We start from the raw sequence: 19,288 nt of genomic DNA on the forward strand, positions 1-19,288 counted from the left end.
AGCAGTGATTCTGGCTTTATTAAGGCCCGAAAAGCAGAGAAGCCTGTACGGGCCAAAAGGAGGAACCGTGATGAAACAGGAGAAAAAAGGTGTCCTGGTGCGGCCCACTCTCCGTAAATTGAAGTGTGAGGAGGGCCGTGCCCGGACCGCAATGAATTGTAAAGTCTTGCGGTCAGGGAAAAATAGTGAAAGAAAAGCGGAAATCGGAAAGGGAGAGTGGTGTTTCTCTTCCGAAAGGGTGTAGAAGGCTCAGTGGAGGTGACAGGAGCGCCAAGGTATGTTGGGAGCAGTAGAAGCCCAAAATATTAATAAGCAGCACTTGTATGCACTCCGCGTGTCCAGAGAGCCAGAGCGGGTGGTCGTTCCTTCAGCTGCCTGGCTGCGCAACTTTGGAACTCGCTCCCCGGGTCAATCAGAATAATTCAGAACCACCTTGCGTTCCGGAAAGCCATTAAGACCTGGCTTTTTCCGGCTTAATGGCCTGTTGCTGCGGTTAATGTCCAGGAGTTGTTGGTGTGCGCTGGGACGCTCCGTTGCTGGGGCAGCCATGCGCGTTATAAATCTAACAAATAAAATAAAATAAATAAATAAGCAGCTCAGTAAAAAGGTTAAACAGAAAACAATGATAGCTTAGGAAATGTTATAGCAATAATATAAGGTATATTTAAGATTAAACTTGATACAGTGCAACATTGACAAGAAAGTAAAGAGCAATGAAAAACAGGACTTATCTGCTTGAAGCCGCATTTAAAAGAGGCAGATCTATCTAGCCTTGTTGCCAATGTAACCTATGAGTATTCTAGAGCTTTGCTTTGTGATTTATTAACTTCAAAATGGCTTCTTGAAGTTGCATTAAAGGAATAATGCATAATGGTAGCCTCCGGTCTCGTAATGAAATCTACGGAGTACTATCTTGCCATTTAATTTCTACTCAAACCATTTTTAAAGATTTGTTTTAATAAGTATTGGTCATGTACAGGATCAGCGTGTTACTTCACTGGATTAGATACTCTGGTGTTTAATATTTCATCTTTACGCGCCATGGTCTGATAATGTGTGTGTGTGTATATGTGTGTATATGTGTGTGTATATATATATATATATATATATATATATGTGTGTGATTAAATATGAACACCTAGTTAGGTCGAGCATTAGAGACCTCTTGTTTCTCTTTTGATGTTCTGACTCTTACCAAAACAATTACCTTTGTCTCGTAGATTGTGGGACCTTCTGATGGCTCAAGTTATATAATAGATTACTACGGAGCAAGGCTTAATCAACTGACTATTACCAACGAAACATTTAGAAAAACACAGATGTATCCGTGAAAATCCAAACATGTCTAAGGATAAAAGGTGGGTTTATATTACGACAAGGAGGGGGGAACTCCTCTGTTTTCATGGCTTAAAAACAAGCCACGATGTGACTGTTATGTAAATTTTTTTGTCTGCATGGTTATACTGGTTGGTGCAGAGCTTTTTCTCAGTCAACTGCATTGATGCACTGCTACCAGGAAATGTTACTTTTTTTCAAAATAAAAATTTGGATTGCAACGTGCACCTGTACTATATACATTATGTACTGTTGGACTTGGCCCTTTTTTGCAGGGTCTTCCCCGAACTTTTTGCCTTCCTCCTGTATTTTGTCAGACCTGTTTTTGTTGGTTTTATGACTCTGGCCACTTTACCACTGCTGATCAGTGCTAAAGTGCATATGCTCTCTGCTGGAATTCTTGAAATGACACAAGACACAGGAAGTTCCAAGAATGTTGTTGTTTAATGGCTATCCACTCTCCTCACTGACAATAGCATGAACATTCTATCCTGAGCTTCAGGGAGGAAGGTTCCACAGGGGACAGGGAAGAGGGGTGGACGGAACATACCACTTAGAATAATTGTAACACATCTCCCTTCCTATAAATATAACATTGTAAAGGAAATATATAGGTTAATAGGTCTGAGCAAAAAGCAGGTAACTCAAAACTTAAAGAGCAAAATTTAAGACTGTACTTTTACAATATTGTCATAACTCCACCATTGCCCGTTTTCAAACTGTACCACATTTTTCAACACTTTTGCTATTTTACAAGTAGGGTAAAATTTGCTAGAAGTAGTTGCTGACTTGACACTTCTTCTGGCTTGTGCCATGTCACCCACCTCCCATTTTGTGAACTTTACTCCATGTTTCTGATCATACCATTGTTTGTACTTGGATTGATGTTGTTTTACTTTCTCTCCAGCTTCCTCCCAATCAACTTCCTTAGCTTCTCCACCCTTTAACCAACAGGGATTTAATTTTGTACCAGGCTCACTCCCGCGTAGAGACACAAAGGGAGAAACCCCTGTTATCCTGTTGGGAGAAGTATGATAGGCCCACAAACATTCTCTCAAGGAATTTTCAACATCAAATTCATTGACAGTAGCTAATTGGATATTTTCTTTAATGACCCTATTAGCTCTCTCCACCATACCATTTGCTTTCGGACAATAGAGGGCAGTGGTCTCATGTTTTATACCTAACGAATTCAAAAAACACAGCATCTCCTCAGAGGTAAATTGTACCCCATTGTCAGTTATTAGTGTGGAAGGAATACCCTCCTCGCTGAACACTTCTTTTAAAAATTGGATCACTGTCTTGGTATTGATGCTATGTACAAACTTTTGTTTGATCCAGTGTGAAGTATAATCGATCAAGACTAACATGAATTTTCTCTGCAGAACTTGATTTTGCAACGGCCCAATAATGTCCATTGCTAACTTGCTCCATGGCTTTGTTGGAACCTTACTGGAGACAAAGGAGATTTACATATCACTTTTGACTTATCACTTTTTCCACACGCTCCACATTCTTTTACTGCTTCCTCCGTCATGGCATCCATTCTAGGGAACCAGAAATTTGGCTTTACTCTAGCTTTGGTGGCACTACGTCCAAGGTGGCCTTCATGTGCCAAATCAATGACTCTTTTCCTTAGATCTTTGGGGGGTATCACTCTATTATTACGATACATTTTCTTCCCAATAACACTAAGTTCATCTCTGACTTCCCAAAAATCTTCCATTTCGGCTTCAACTTCTTTCTTCTTGCTTGGCCATCCATTTTTGATCCTTTCTTCCAAGATACTGAGCTCATTGTCATTTTTCATTCCATCTTCCCACTCCAATTCTGTGATAGCAGGAAAATCCATCATCATTATAGGACTGTCCAACATTTCTTCTGTGATTTCTTCTTCAGGAAGAGGTGACCTGGATAAATAATCTGCAATAATATTTTCTTTGCCCGGTACATGTTCAATATTGAAATTGAAATGTTCTAGTCCCAGTATCCACCTGCTGATGCGTGGGGTGCAGTTCTCCAATCCTTTCACAGAAAAAATATATGTGAGGGGCTTGTGATCTGTACGTATAGTGAATCTTAGACCCCATAGAAAAAACTTAAAATGTCTGACTGCCCAGAAGCACGCCAAAGCTTCTCGTTCAATTACGGAATAATTCTTTTCTGGCTGGGAAAGACTTCTGGAAGCATAGGCAATAATTTTTTCGTCATTTCCATTTTTCTGAACAAGTGTAGCACCTAGTCCATAATTTGACGCATCAGTGGTAAGAATTGTTTTCTTGGTAGCGTCAAAGGTTCCAAGAGCTGGAGATTTGATTAAATCTTCTTTCAAAGCATTGGCGATTTCCTCCTGTTCTTCATTCCACACAATCTCCTTGTTTTTTCTCAACATTTCTCTCATGGATTCACATTTGGTAGCAAAGTTTTCCACATATTTTGACATGTATTCCATAAGTCCTAGAAATGACTTTAATTCCTCTTTGTTTCTTGGGTTAGGAGCTTCTTTAACAGCTCGGATCAAACTGCTCTTTGGTCTAAATCCTTTTTCAGAAACTTCATGGCCCAAATATTCCACTTGTTGGACTTTTATTTTACACTTTTCTTTCTTAACTGTTAATCCAGCATCAGAGAGTCTTTTGAAAACTTGCTTTAACACACCATCATGTTCCTCTGAATTCTTTCCATAAACTAAAATGTCATCTTGGAAACATAATGTGCATTCCACACCCTCCAGAATTTTTTGCATGGCCCTTTGGAAAATTGCAGCGGCTGAGGCAAGGCCGAAAGGCATCCTTATAAACATGAAGGCACCAAAAGGTGTGATAAATGCTGTGAGTGGCCTTGAATCTGGATGTAATTCGATCTGATGGTATGCCATGGATAAATCTATTACACTGAAATACTTTGCAGGGCCCATAGTGCTCAACATTTCATTAATCACAGGCAAGGGATGTCTCTCAACCCAAATACAATCATTTAAACTGCGTAAGTCCACACAGAGACGGATACCCTCACCATTGGGTTTGGCTGCCAAAACAATAGGAGCCAACCATTCTGAGCACTCTATGGGTTGAATTATATTCATTTCACATAACTTTTGCAATTCATTTTTCAGAGGTTCTCTCAATTTATAAGGCACTGTACGTAGACCATGTACCACAGGTTTTGCATTTTGTTTTAATTTGATCCTATGCTGAAAATTGTGTAAACAACCCAAATCTTCTTTAAACAATTGTTTGAACTCATCATAAATCTTCTCTGCCCCTGGGAATTTCTCTGTGAGTAACACTTGTTCTGCACTATTGGGATCTAATATGATTCCTAATTCTTTTTGATGGACCCATCCTAAAAGGTTAGAACCAGACATCACAACATATACAGTACCATAAGTTTTCCTATCCTTGAATTGAATCTGAACATCTTTCATGCCCAAAAGGGGAATATTACCCTTGTTATAACCTGATGGAGAAATATCAGGAGACTTAAGGTCACTGATCTTATTCTTGCCAGTGGACGTATAATCATCCTTATTTATTAGGGTGAACGGTGAACATGAATCAGCAAACATCTCAACCAATTCATCAATAATTAGGACATCACATTTAGGATAAATAGAATTTACAGTGTCATTGACATCTTTCACTTGCAGGGTAAATTTTTCTACTTTTTGTTCAATGCATTTCACTTCTCTACTGGTGGCTCTCTCTGTATTCTTATCATTTTCCCTGACATGCAACTCTCCATCGAGACACACTCTGGCAAAATGTCCCCTTCTATTGCATTTTTTACATGTGACATACTTGGCAGGACATTGGAAATAGGTGGCAAAATGATTGTTGCTACCACAACGATAACACTTGGGACCTTTCTCTTTATAATCAGTTCTATTGTTAACATTTTCTTTAACCCTCATCTTATACACCTCATACCTGTCTTCTTGATTATCAATGACAGCCACTGTTTCACCATCCGGCTTCATTTCCTTCACACACCTAGCTGTGTGTTCCACAGACTTTGCAATTTCAACAGCTTCTCTGAGCCCTGGATTTTTTGCTAACAATTTCTCCTGGATACACGGATTATTTGTGCATCTCACCAGTTGGTCTCTTATTAAAGAATCTGTGAGATCACCAAATTCACACAACTGTGTAAGACCCCACAATACAGCAATATAATTTTGTACTGACTCCTGTTTCCCTTGACACCTCTTGAAAAATTTGTGACGTTCTAAAACCACATTTATTCTGTCTCCAAAATGTTTTTCTAATTTTTCCAAAGTTTGCACATACACATCTACTTCTCCTACAGCATTACCATCTTGTTCAGGTACAGGCAAGGATTCATATACCTTACGCCCTTGTACGCCCAAATTGTGTAGTAATATATGTTGTTTTCTTACAGAATTGAACCTTTGACCACCTATAGCTATCAGATAAGATTCAAACAGTTTTACCCATTCCTTCCAGCTAATTTCAGGCTCTCCTATCTCATTAAGGAAAGGTGGGGGTTGGTTCATACTTGCAGCTGCCATTTTAGACTAAAGTAATACTGCTTGGATTTTTGAGAAACACAGTTAAATAGGATAATTGCTAGTCATAAATAAGAAATGTAACTATGGAAAATATATTACACAACTTCTGAATGTTGAATACACACACTGTATCATTAATGTTAAGGATAAAATAACAGATTTATGACAGAACTCTTGGTATGAACAATTATTGAAAATGGAAAATGTGAGCTTAAGTAACTGTAATTCAATTTCTAGCCCTTTCAGCCTAAAAAGGACAAATACAGAAAATACCGGTCCGTTGTTGCTGGAGCGCCGGCTCGAAACAAGAACAAAGTTCAGATGGCTGGAACAGCGAGTGAAAAAAACGGCCCTGATGTGAAGTGCGCAGACGAATCCTAGTCAGAGACACTGTTCACCAGGAAATTGAATTCCGCTCAAAGGACAGTAGGCGGAGTGAAGAAACGGCTCTGAGCATAGGTAGCGTCGTCAATTTCTAGTCAGAGACGCTGAACACAGGAAACGGAATACCGCTTCAGAAAGCAGAGGCTACAGCGCAAGCGCCATCGACGAACACCGCTCCTCACAAGACGGGGTCCCATAAGGCTCGGACATCCACAGAGAAGTCTGAACAAAACTTTCCACAGGACCACAGCTATGAGGCGGCTCCGGAAACCTTCCTCCTCCCAATTTGACCATGCAGATCGTCAGGAAATCGTGACGAAACAGACGGCAATCCGACTTCCACACACTCACAGTGTACCACGGAACGGCGGAAAGGGTAAGGGAAAGCTTCAAAATCCACAAATAAAAGCTTGTCACGTACACAGCAGGAGTTTTCTTTACACCATGAGTTTTAAAACGATTTACTCCGCACTCAAAGTACAGAAAGTAATCCTTTTCCACTCTGTCAGCACGCTTTCACCAACAATCAGGATAGTTTGCCACACATATGCAGTTCCTTAGGCAATACTTGCAGAATGTCCAAAGTCATAAGGGAATCCTTCCACGTGTGGAGAGAGCACTCAAAGGGGAAATAGCCACTTCTGCCCCCTGTGCAGGTCAGTCGCCAGTGTTGAAATTCTTGAAATGACACAAGACACAGGAAGTTCCAAGAATGTTGTTGTTTAATGGCTATCCACTCTCCTCACTGACAATAGCATGAACATTCTATCCTGAGCTTCAGGGAGGAAGGTTCCACAGGGGACAGGGAAGAGGGGTGGACGGAACATACCACTTAGAATAATTGTAACACTCTCCCTATTGTAAATTGATGTATGGATTAGTGATTCCATGATTGGCTGGTTTAGTTTACATGTCAGACCCTACTACAGTGCACTGAGTGTGCCTAGGGCTTGTACACCAAATGCTGCTGGTGGGCTTGCAACACTGGTTGTGCCACCCACAGAGGCAGTCTGTAAAAGTGTGTCTCAGGTCTGCCATTTGCAGAGCCTGTTTGCAGTCTGGTACTGCCATGCTGACTGGGCAAGTGCACCCACTTGCCAGTCCCTAAACCTTCCCTTTTCTTCATATCAGACACTTCTATGGTAGGCCCAAGGGCAGGGTGCATTGTAAGTATAAGGTAGGACATACCCTGGTGTGTGTGGCATGTCCTAATAGTGAATTACAGCCATTTTCGTTTTTCACTTTTGCAAGACTATCTATTCCCCTTAGGCCAGAATGGGTACTTAGATTATTACATTTTATAATCCTAACTGACTTACGGAACTAGGTAGAAATTCGAGATTAGTATGCCTGAACTCCGAATGATAAATACATCTTTTAGTGAAGTTAGTTTTATCATTCTGTGTTAGAAAATACCACTTTTAGAAGTAGGTATTTTGTTGTCTAACTATCCAAGCCTGCCTCTGCTAGGTTGTGTATTCCTCGCCTGGAGATTGAGTGACAGGGGCTGGGGAATTCCAGGAGACAGGGTGAGTCAGCACAGGGCTGAATGGAGAGATCTGCATGTAGATGGGAGGGAGGAGTTGCACCTGGGACCTAAATAGGGCTGTGCCTTCCCTCCACAATGCTGGCCCCACCTCCTGTGGTGCATCTGATGGCCCTGGCCTACACTGTGAAAGAAAAGGAGTCTTGTCAACAAAGTGCTCCAGGACTGACCAGAACCGGTTTGGACTAGTCAAAGGCCTCTCTGCCTTCAGAGAACAAAGAGAAACTGTGTATAAAAAGGGGGACCCAGACCCCAGGACTTTAGATCACTTTGGAACAATAAGAAGAAACCTTTGCTGAGGAGTGGAACCATAGAGACTGAGTAGAGACTATCCCTAAGCTGAAGTGCTGCTTGGGGGATTGGCCTGCAGTGGTTGCCCGACTGCTAAAGAAAGGAGAGAGAAACTTTGTGTACTTTCATCAACTTGTAAGGATCTCCAAGGGCTTGAAAAAAGAGCTTGCCTCCTGCTGAAGTCTCCGGGACAACAGCCTAATCCCACCAGCTCCCCAAGAGTTCTTTGGAAGTGCCTGCAGTTCTGCAGGACTTTTTGAGGAACTGCGCATCGCAAGGAGTTGGAAGCGCGACTCACGAGCAAGAAGCAGGACGCCGAACTGCTGCTGCCGCTTCACAACACAAGAGCGTCTCGCATCGTCGGATAAGAAGATCGACGTTGCAGCAAACGCCGCCGCATCACCGGGAAGCGTGTCGCAGGGCCTGTCAAGGCCCTCCAAAAAACGCTGAGTCATTGCAGAGCCCCCGAAGCGCCTCGCATTGCCGGAGAAGAGGATCGGCGTCCCAGCAGACGCGCTGCATCACCGGGAAGCATATCGCAGGGCCTGTCGCTGCTTGCATAGTTGTTGAAGTACCGCACATCGCCAGAGAAGAGGATCGACATCGCAGCAGATGCCGCCGCATCACCGGGAAGCGTGTCACAGGGCCTGTCACGGTCCCCATCGTATCGCACCAAGAAGACAACGACATCTTTATTTCTTTGCACCAAAACTTCATCGTATCACAGCATTGCTCGCCGCATAGCCACGGAAGCGCAATAAGAAACCGACTCATCACCTCCCCTCGCAGAGAAGAACTGACGAATTACCGTTCCCTACGCAGCAGTAGGAAACTGACTCATCACCGTTCTTGCGTGTGAGGAACTGACGCATCACCTTCCCTGCAAACACTTTAGTTGTATTGCGTTACGTATCATAAGGTACATTGACTCAAAGTGTCGCATTTTAAGATCTAAAGAGAACTAAGCTAATTTAACCATTTTAAGTACAGTATTGTGGATTTTTGTGGTCTTTTGTTAAATCTATATAAAAGATACTTATTTTTAATATACAAGTTGTGTGGTGTCCATCTGTAGTGTTGTCACTTGTGTTCACAAATGCTTTGCACACTACCTTTGAGATAAGTCTGTCTGCTCGTGCCAAGCTACCAAGGGGGTGAGCAGAGGTTATTTTAGGAGTGTACCCCCTTACCCTGACTAGACGCAAGGGTCCCTATTTGTCACAGGTACGTACCTATGCCAACTAGAGACCCCCAAATCCAACATGTACCATTTCCTATTTCATTCTACCTCTTTGGTTGCGTATTAAATTGATTCCCTGTAATTGTAATACCCTGTCCTCGATATGTGAGTATTACTGACGTGACTTCAAACAAACAAATTGACAGGATAAAAAGGTTACAAAACCTTTGCAAACACAGCCACATAAAGCAATATCTTAAAGTGCTCCCATTGCTCCTGGTGGATGTAAGGATCAGGTCAAGGTCCCCTTCATTGCACACTAAGCATACTGAGGGAAAAAAGCCTGTATATTTGCGACCACAGAGTCCCCACAGTGTATCAGCAGTCTATGTATCGGCTGCATCCATAATCAAATAATGAACCTTTATGACTAAAAGACACCAGCAGTTTTCGAGTCGAGGCTGTGGAATATACCCTGAAGGGCTGTAGAAAGGTGCTTACATTGAATCTTTACAAAGAACAATACACCCTGTATCCAAACAGGAAAGCTTCAGAAAGCTGCTTACAAGCATCTTTACAAAGAATAGGAGATGCGACAGAGGCAGAAGAGACGAGGATCTTCTCACCACATCGAATCATAATCTACTCTACCCTTCACCGCAAGCTTGTTCCGGGTGTGCTTTCCTGGCAAGGATTTCAGCCGTCTGAAGAAAACCGAAAGAGAGACACAAGCTTTTTAATATATAAAAATGATTTAATAAAATGTATAACGTTTTGGTGCGTTCAGATCTTGCATGATGAATGTCATTTTGGTTTGCAGTTTTTAAAACTGTTATTGACTCTGCAAAGAAGAACCCCATACAGGATTTAAAGGAAGGGGGCAAAGGGGGCATGCTGAAAGAAACTCGTTTCACCCGGGCACGCTTTTGACACTATCTAGGGTTGATAGTTACATCCGTTTTCAAAGACTACTTCCAATCTTAATTTGAAATTCTGCATTTGTTTAATACGTTTGTCCCTTTTGTTAATAAGCTAGTTTAATTGTAATGCACCACCTGCTGAACTAATGAAGTATTTGTGTATGCACTTGCTTCAAAGCGGGAATGTCTTACTAGTGTAATATTTTCTAGCGTGATCTTAGCGGGACCCTTTATTTATTGACGAATTTACGAGTTTTGTTTAACCTAGCACTTAACTTTGGTCTATTCAGAGGCCTATGTAGGACATCTTTTTTTATTTGTTTCTTAATTTATTGTCGTAAAACTTGACAGCCCTGCGTTACATGAATGCCTGTTTGCAGTGCTTAATTTGATCTGGGGGGAGGCCACTGGCACTCCTTTTTGGGTACCAACACATATTTTTCCACATCAGACATTTGCCAAGAGCAACGGAGGGAAAACGCGAAAAGATGGAGAAAGAGAGACAAACACCGTAACAAAGTGAGAAAACAGGATCCTGCTCAAGTGATGTAAAGGGACAGGGAGAGCCTTACAGTGGGTTAAAGAGGCATCAGGCGGATTCAAGACTATGGAGCCTTGTTATGGGGCTTGCCAACATTTAATTGCTCTATCTGCAGGCTTCGGAGTAGAGCTTATGGCACCGGTACTCTTTCTTTTTTTTACAAATTAAGCACTGCCTGTTTGTGGGCATATGGAAAGTTAGGTTAATGTGTGATCCTTGTGTTCTGTTCTCAGCTGCGATCATTTCCCTTTTATTAGAGGGCAGAGTTCCAAAAATATGTTAATACAGTGCTAGAAGCTGCATATAACTTGGCAACTCTGTTTTGCAAATGGGTCATTTTCTTGACGTGGACCCTAATGCATTATAGAATTGTAAACTTTCCATCTCTTTTTTTCCCACAAGAGTTCAAAAATGAATGGAAACCCTAAGTGTAATGCGATATTTAAAGGAAGGGCAAACTCTATAAGAAATCAGGCCACTCTTTATCCACGCCACCTCCTTCAATCAAGTTGTATAGAGAGGAGTCCGAGGCTCCAAGTCTACCAAAAAGAAACAGAAGAAACACTGTGAATGGGATCCTTCTTCTTCCAGGCATTATTTGCGGTCTCAGGACCAGTCCAAGAGTCCGCAGTCCTATTCCTGAACTCTAACATCAATGTCGTCTTGAATCTTGTTCCGATCCTTAAAAGATGCCTCCAGGGTCCCAGGCCATCTGCATATCTGCGGCAAATAATAAGGCATGCTCTTCCTTTCTCTGGTGCACCTTGGTGTTCCATCAGAGACCCCTGCCTTGTAGTCCACTGGCCTCGCTCGGACCTGACGTCATTCTCATTTCTTTATTCATGTTTAATTAATTAAAATCATTACATGTGGGCAACTGGGATAACACTGTTACCCATAAATACAGATTGCTAATCGTTCGTTAAAAACCTCCTAAAATAATTTAATGTGCAATCATTAAAATAAAGTTCTGTGAAGAAATCACAGCACATAGGTAACATCCTTTAAAACAATGTAAAGTGCAATTTGGACGGTCCATATCAGGTTATAAGGCTCGTCGGGTTTGATGGAAAAGTACATCAGGATATGCATCTCGTCTAGTGCAGATAGGTACTTGGATAATCTTCCCCAAGTGTTTCGCTGCTCCAAACTTTAGTTGTGTTTGCCGAGCTAGGCTGCATGCAGTACAACTTGGATAATGCTGATAAGTTTCCCTAACCTTGCGAGAATTTGTGCAGTATTATTAGTGAAACACAGATCTGATTCTTTCCTGCAGCAACTGTGGGTGTCACCCCAGCAAAGTGAAATTAAAAGGCAGCGAGTGGAGCTACCTGATAGCTATGGAGGAGATGGGTTTTGGGACTTCCACTCGACCGTCACCTACCCAGCCGGACTTTGTACAGACTTTACTTTCGTCTCACTGCCGAATCTCCTTCCTATCACTTTACCCTTCCCCTCTACACTTCAATTATCTCGTCTTCTATGTCTCTTGCAATTGTTTGTCTAGCAACTGATGTAAATTGGAACTGATGTAATCTTGTAATTGTAATTTTTGTGGAACCTCATATAAAGCGCTCTGATACCTCCGGGTCTAGCCAGCGCTATATAAAACTCCTGAATGTTTCCAGTAAGTGCATATTGTGCTGAGCATAGTAAAGTAACTGACCAAACATACAAATAGGCCTTTTATGGCTCACTTTCTGTTAGAGAATTCAAGTTGAACGGAGAGTGAAGATGCAATGGAAACAGAAATTAACACACATCGTTGTAACACAAGATGAGCCGGGAACAAGGATAACAATCTTTCTCCAGCACTGGAACTCTCATAGATTCACAGGCTTGAAATTTTCCCCATCGTCATGCTGGGAAATACTGGTAGCTTCAAATGGCAGTAACCAATATCAGTAAACAGTATTAAAATGGCCATAGGCCACACATCATTATTTGTTTAGTAGCTCATCTGTGTCATTTGAAATAGGTCGAATTTCAGCCAATGCAGTGAGGGTGCTGGGCTCTCTATTCCCCATAGAGGCCACCATAGTTCAGGGTTTTGCCACATGTCCTATATGAGAGAGTCCTCTGTAAGATCTCTGCTCTCGCCTATCTTTGGTCTTTCATGTGTCACATCCTGACTTCTACCTTGTCTTAGATTTCAGCCTGCCTTAACTCTAGCTTTCACTGGGTTGACAGTTTTTTACGATTTTTTAGCTTCTGACTCAGAGGCACATTCACATCTGTCACTGTTGCAGGAGATGAAAAAGATCTCTCCAAGTCCTGCGAGAAAGCGGACCAAAGATTTATACAGACGATGTACAAAATCAGTACATTCTTTGTTTTTATCCTTCTCACAAGGCATCACACTGTTACATATTCAAGATATTCCATTCAAAGCACTTAAGGACAGGGAAAGGTGCTTGACACTGTTCTCCTCTGGAGAAGAAGAAAATTCCCCTTTACAAAGGGGGATTCCCCCTTGTCTGGGGATGATTAAATGCAAAGTACTCCAACCAATTCCAAGAAGTCAGTGCAAAAAAGCATGTTGAAGTTTCTTAGCTAAAATTTACTTAAAACGCCTGAATCTGCCTTCTCCAAGGACAGTATTAAACCGCTCGCCTTGAGGTTCTGACCCAGCGTTCCAGTTGTCACCTGCATTTCGCTACAGGAGTAGCAGTCTATTTGCCAATTTTATCGTGCCACAAGAGGGAGGAGAAAGCCACCGCGAGGCCGCAGAGGAGGTGAGAGGCGCGGCCCCGGGACTGCGAGGAACAGCGTCAAGTCCATCAGCTGTTTCCTCTTCCCGCGTGAGCCGCGCCCCCTCCCAGTGCCCGCCCCCATCAAGGCGCTCATAACGCCTTGAGGTTCTGACCCAGCGTTCCAGTTGTCACCTGCATTTCGCTACAGGAGTAGCAGTCTATTTGCCAATTTTATCGTGCCACAAGAGGGAGGAGAAAGCCACCGCGAGGCTGCAGAGGAGGTGAGAGGCGCGGCCCCGGGACTGCGAGGAACAGCGTCAAGTCCATCAGCTGTTTCCTCTTCCCGCGTGAGCCGCGCCCCCTCCCAGTGCCCGCCCCCATCAAGGCGCTCATAACCTCTCGCGGCCCCCGCTTCGCGGGAGCCGCTCGCCTTGAGGTTCTGACCCAGCGTTCCAGTTGTCACCTGCATTTCGCTACAGGAGTAGCAGTCTATTTGCCAATTTTATCGTGCCACAAGAGGGAGGAGAAAGCCACCGCGAGGCCGCAGAGGAGGTGAGAGGCGCGGCCCCGGGACTGCGAGGAACAGCGTCAAGTCCATCAGCTGTTTCCTCTTCCCGCGTGAGCCGCGCCCCCTCCCAGTGCCCGCCCCCATCAAGGCGCTCATAACCTCTCGCGGCCCCCGCTTCGCGGGAGCCGCTCGCCTTGAGGTTCTGACCCAGCGTTCCAGTTGTCACCTGCATTTCGCTACAGGAGTAGCAGTCTATTTGCCAATTTTATCGTGCCACAAGAGGGAGGAGAAAGCCACCGCGAGGCCGCAGAGGAGGTGAGAGGCGCGGCCCCGGGACTGCGAGGAACAGCGTCAAGTCCATCAGCTGTTAACCCCTTCCCGCGTGAGCCGCGCCCCCTCCCAGTGCCACGCCCCCTTTCACCCTTCAGCGATTTAAACAAGGCCTGTAACGCACACCGCGGGACGCGCGCGGGTCGCAGCCCGGGGCGAAGCCCGGGCCAAGGGCGGGCCCGTTGTTGCCCGTTAGTGCCCGGTAGAGACCGGACCGGGCCACCCCCCTTAATTCTAGTAACTATAGAAATCCCAGTCAGTAGACCAAAATCATGCCGCCGAAAACCAGGAGTACCACAAAGACAAAATCCAAGAACGCCCAGGAGGTAGCACGAATAACCGGCCCCATTGACCTATTCATCTCACGAACTCATGAGGTAATCAACCAAAGTATCTCGCTTCTTGAAAAAAGAGTGTCATTGGACCTCATGAATGCGAAACGATCATCTCTAGGTTCCATAGCAACCGCCACTTCTCCCATTCACCTTAACTCCCATAATTGTTCCCTTCCCGTGTCCGCGTCTGTTCCTGACATTAATACAGTTCCATCCGTAGTAGACCTTTCCGTAACTCAGTCTGAGTCTGACCTACCATTAACTTTAGACGACCTAGAGGCAACCCCTGATTTGGCGGCCTGTCAAATTCAGGAAGAATCCCAGACCAACTCAAATTTGTACCTCCAAGGAGAAAGGGAAGGAGCCATTCCAAAACAAGGCAGCACAAATCCCATTGACGATACAGCAGCCTCGGCTCCCTATACAGGTCATGTTACAGACTATCTAAATCTCATAACACAATCCCTGCAACAAAACACGCTACTTCCTCCTGTAGCCAATCCTCATCTTTTTATAACCCCAAATGAGGCAACCGACAACCTCTGCAGAACATGCAAAGTTACCTCACAAGTTCTGACCACAATAAAAGATCTCATGTTTCAGTATCTGAAACCCATCCAACTCCGCATCAGAAACCTAGAAGCTCAGCTGAACATACTTTCTGCAACAATTCTTGATACCAATACACACATACAAATAAAGGGCCAGCGAAATCCCCCTCAGTCCTCAAAAACTTATCCTCAACCACAACCACCTAAAGCAATAAAACGACCAAATCCGACTGCCTTATCCCCAAAAAATCAAAATCAAAATAATATGAACCAAAATCCACAAAATACAACGCCCCGATTGCAGCAGAGTAAAACCACCGTGGTGCCGAACCAACAAGCATCCAACATAGGCCCGGCTACCCTTGACACTCCAGGACCTGTGACAAATAATCCCAGCAGTCTGCGCTCTATAAAAAAGCCAGCACCTCTTCTACCAAAATCAGTGGTCCCCCAGCCTTCTCCCAAAAATTTCCCTAAAAAAACACCAGCAATCAGACGTCCAGCTCACTTGCCTCCAGAAGCCACTCCGTATACAATAATACTTACTGGTGTACCAGAACTAACCCATGACACACCTGAAACTGCATGGTCACTTAAGAACAAAGTCATGCAATGGCTCAGCATTAACAGGCCTTTAGAACCCCATCACTCGGGTGGGATCTCCTCAACCCGCAGGGTAGTATGGGTAGGTAAAACAACAAAAACGACCCGCGGGGACTGCATCATAGTAACTTGCAGAGACCCCTCCGTAGTGGATCACATCTGCGCGTGGCCCTCGCTGGAAAAAAAGGGGGGAATTGATGCTCGGCATCTTTCTTTCTTCTATCCTCCAGTGAGACAACATCGATATACTCCACCCTGGAACTGGCACCAGACCCCTAAAGAACCATGGAACCAGTTGGAGTATACCTACGACCACGGTAGCAGAAATGCCCCGAGAGATTGGCCAAGGCAATACTGGCAAGATAGGCCCCTTCAATCCAACGAAGGTTGGCAGGGCTTTCCAACGCAGAACCGCTTCGACTGCCTTGAGATGGTCGATTGACCACTCAGGGTTGAACCCAGGAACATAAACGCCATTATCAGCCCACAACTAACAAACCCAATCCAGCCCGAGTACCCTCGGACCCTATTCCAAGTAATCATAAAAATCTACTCCTGGAAACGGAAATTGTTTCCCTCAACATTTTTAATAATCCTACCTGCTCAACTTCCACAGAACGAGACAGAACCATCACTGGCCTGTACCACCAGCAAATTACAACCCCTAAAGTTTCTCCTAACCCTTCACAGGTCCAAATATTTGAACAGTCAGAAATCCAGACCGCGAATACCCTGTCAGTTACACCCCACGTCACTGTTGACTCCACAAACCTGAGTTTCTCCACTGCATACTGGAACATTGCAGGCTTGTCCTCAAAAATAACACTGGGGCTATGGCTAGACACGGCCAGGGACCATCAGATACTGTGCCTACAAGAAACTTGGTGCACAACCCCATTACACCTTGCTGGATATAAAACCCTGTTTACCTTAGCGGTGCAGGGCAATATGGGTAGACCAAAGGGGGGGCTAACGACTTATGTTGCTAATACCCTCCCTCTCAGAGTGAAATTATTAAAGGAGTCTCCAACATTCCAAATCATGCAAATTAAGCAGATAACAGCACCCAATGACAATAACTATATATTCATAAATTACTATAACAACTCTGGTACCGCGGATTGCTGGTCAAACCTAGAAGAGATCGCCACATTTTTATCTTCGTTCCAAAACGATAATAATACATCCATAACACATATCATCTGGGGTGGCGATTTCAACTCCCCGCTGTGCCCAAACCATAAAAAGGGAATCTGTGGTCTCCAAAATGAACTTGGTAACCCCATACCTCACTTTGCCCACTCGACATGTGGAAATAAACTTAACGATATCCTATTCTCCCTAGATATGGATCATGTGAACGAACTGGTTGACCCGCAGCAGGACTTTTCACCTACCTTCCATGGGCGAGGTCACTCCACAACCATAGACTACATAATAGCCTCTAACTCACTCAAAGGACAATTAGCGAACTTTGAAATCGGGTCAAACCCAACAAGTGACCATTACCCGCTCAGTGTAAAAATTAACATCAAACGGGCAAGAGCTCACCCTGTAAAGCTGAGCTCCCTTAATCAGCAAACACTGTCCATGAACAAACTGAATGGGTACACAGTGAAATGGGCTAAGATCGACCCGGAAGAGGTGACACAGAGGGTCCTCGGAAAAACTGATAAATGGCTATCCAAATGTATGTCTCTGGAGACACCACCGCAAATAATCGTCAGTTGTTCCCAAAAGATTCAGGAAACAATAAGGGACGAGCTATTTGTTAATTTGAAAAATAAGATTAAGTCTCCTACTACGAGATGGTTCGACACTGCCTGTCGGAAGGCACTTTCATCCCTTAAAGAAGCCTTGCGTAAACCTATGAGAGATCCCCATGAAATTTCTCACCTGAGAAAAATATACAACTCTGCAAGGCAAGACCGCAAAAAACAAATCAAAAAGGATCTTTGGCAACGATTACATGATAGTGCCCGAAGAAAAGATAGTACCGCATTCTGGCAAATCATAAGATCTCCTCTCCTGGCCAACAGCACAGACACCGAACATCTTGATGTGGCAATAACCGAGGATGACTGGGTTTCTCACTTTTCAAAAAATTTTGGAACATCTCCAGATTCCGCAGCAAATAAACCAACACGCGAGGGCCAGCAAACGAGAAATGCCATCTATCCGATTAAAATATACTTTCATCTTAACGAAATTATAAAAGCAATCAGGGCTTCTAAAACAGGCAAGGCCCCCGGCCCAGATGGCGTTCCAATGGACTTGTTCCTCCACGATGTAGTCTTTTGGTCGCAGATAATTACCCGGGTTATGTCAGCAGTAGCGTCGATCGGTCTTTTCCACTCATGGTCGACCTCAATCCTTTTACCCATATTTAAAAAAGGCGACCGCAACGATCCCGCTTGCTACAGACCAATCTCCCTTCTGGACTCCATGGGCAAGATTGCAGGTCGAGTACTCCTGGATCGATTACAATCCTGGGCCCGGGAGAATAACATCATTACCGACCTGCAATATGGTTTCCAGAGGGGGCTCGGGACCGTGGAGCAGGCCCTCAATCTTGTTCTCTTGGCTGGTAAATACGTTCACGCCAAAGGAGGTAACATCTTCCTCGTCTATGTCGACTTAAGTGCGGCATTTGACTGCGTCCAGCACGCGAAACTCTGGCAAATACTAAGCGACCTCGGCGTGGATCCCCCGATAATAACCTTTCTACGAGAACTTTACTCAAATGCTGAAGGCCGAGTAAGATTTGGTACCAGTGGCGAACTGTCCCGTCCATTCCAAATACTGAAGAGAGTAAGACAGGGATGTGTACTGGCTCCCTTCCTGTTCAACCTTTACACAAATGGGCTTGAACAGGCTATGTTGGAAGGGAGCCAGGACCTCCCCCAGATAAATCATCGCCCGATACCCACATTGTTGTATGCTGACGATTCAGTCATTCTAGCACGGACTTTAAATCAACTCCAGACACAAATCAATAAATACTCAGCATTTATGGACTCACTTGGACTCAAAATAAACATCAAGAAAACCTTCACAATGCATATCGGCCCAAGGATAAAAAACCCTAAACCAATAATGGTTGATAACAACAAATTGGAAAAAACTCCAGTTTACCCATACCTGGGAATCCTAGTGGACGACGCAATGAATTGGCGAAAGGCAATTGAAGCCAAGAATCTCCACTTCCGTCGTGCAACATCTGCACTAACCTCGTTCTCGAGAAAATTGTGGAAACCAGCTCCACCTGAACTTCTGACCATATACTATGCAAAATGCCATAGTGTGGCCACCTATGGAGCTGGTATTTGGGGCCACGGACGGATCGACCAGCTACAGGTCACTGAAAATGCTTTTATAAAATACATCTTAGCCCTCTCTCAAAGTTCCCCGATACTAGCCTCACACCGAGAGCTTGGCATGGAATATATCATTGACACCGTTCGATGCCAGCCTATCTTACTATGGCATCGAATATGGAGCAACCCTGAATGCCACCTAACTCGCTCCCTTATTACTGAC

At 44.1% G+C, this 19,288-nt stretch overlaps 1 protein-coding gene across 1 annotated transcript in view; it reads left to right on the forward strand.

Moving 5' to 3' along the window:
- The window catches only part of TM2D1 (TM2 domain containing 1), a 170,761-nt gene that overhangs the window by 132,113 nt on the left and 19,360 nt on the right, over window positions 1–19,288 (forward strand). The window contains exon 7 of the mRNA XM_078669655.1: window positions 1,221–1,358. Coding sequence (XP_078525781.1) covers window positions 1,221–1,331 — 111 coding nt within the window. The 3' untranslated portion in view covers window positions 1,332–1,358. The remainder of the gene's footprint in view (window positions 1–1,220; window positions 1,359–19,288) is intronic.

The sequence above is a fragment of the Lissotriton helveticus genome, chromosome 1_2 (genome assembly GCF_964261635.1).
Source record: "Lissotriton helveticus chromosome 1_2, aLisHel1.1, whole genome shotgun sequence".
Taxonomy (NCBI): Eukaryota; Metazoa; Chordata; class Amphibia; order Caudata; family Salamandridae; genus Lissotriton; species Lissotriton helveticus.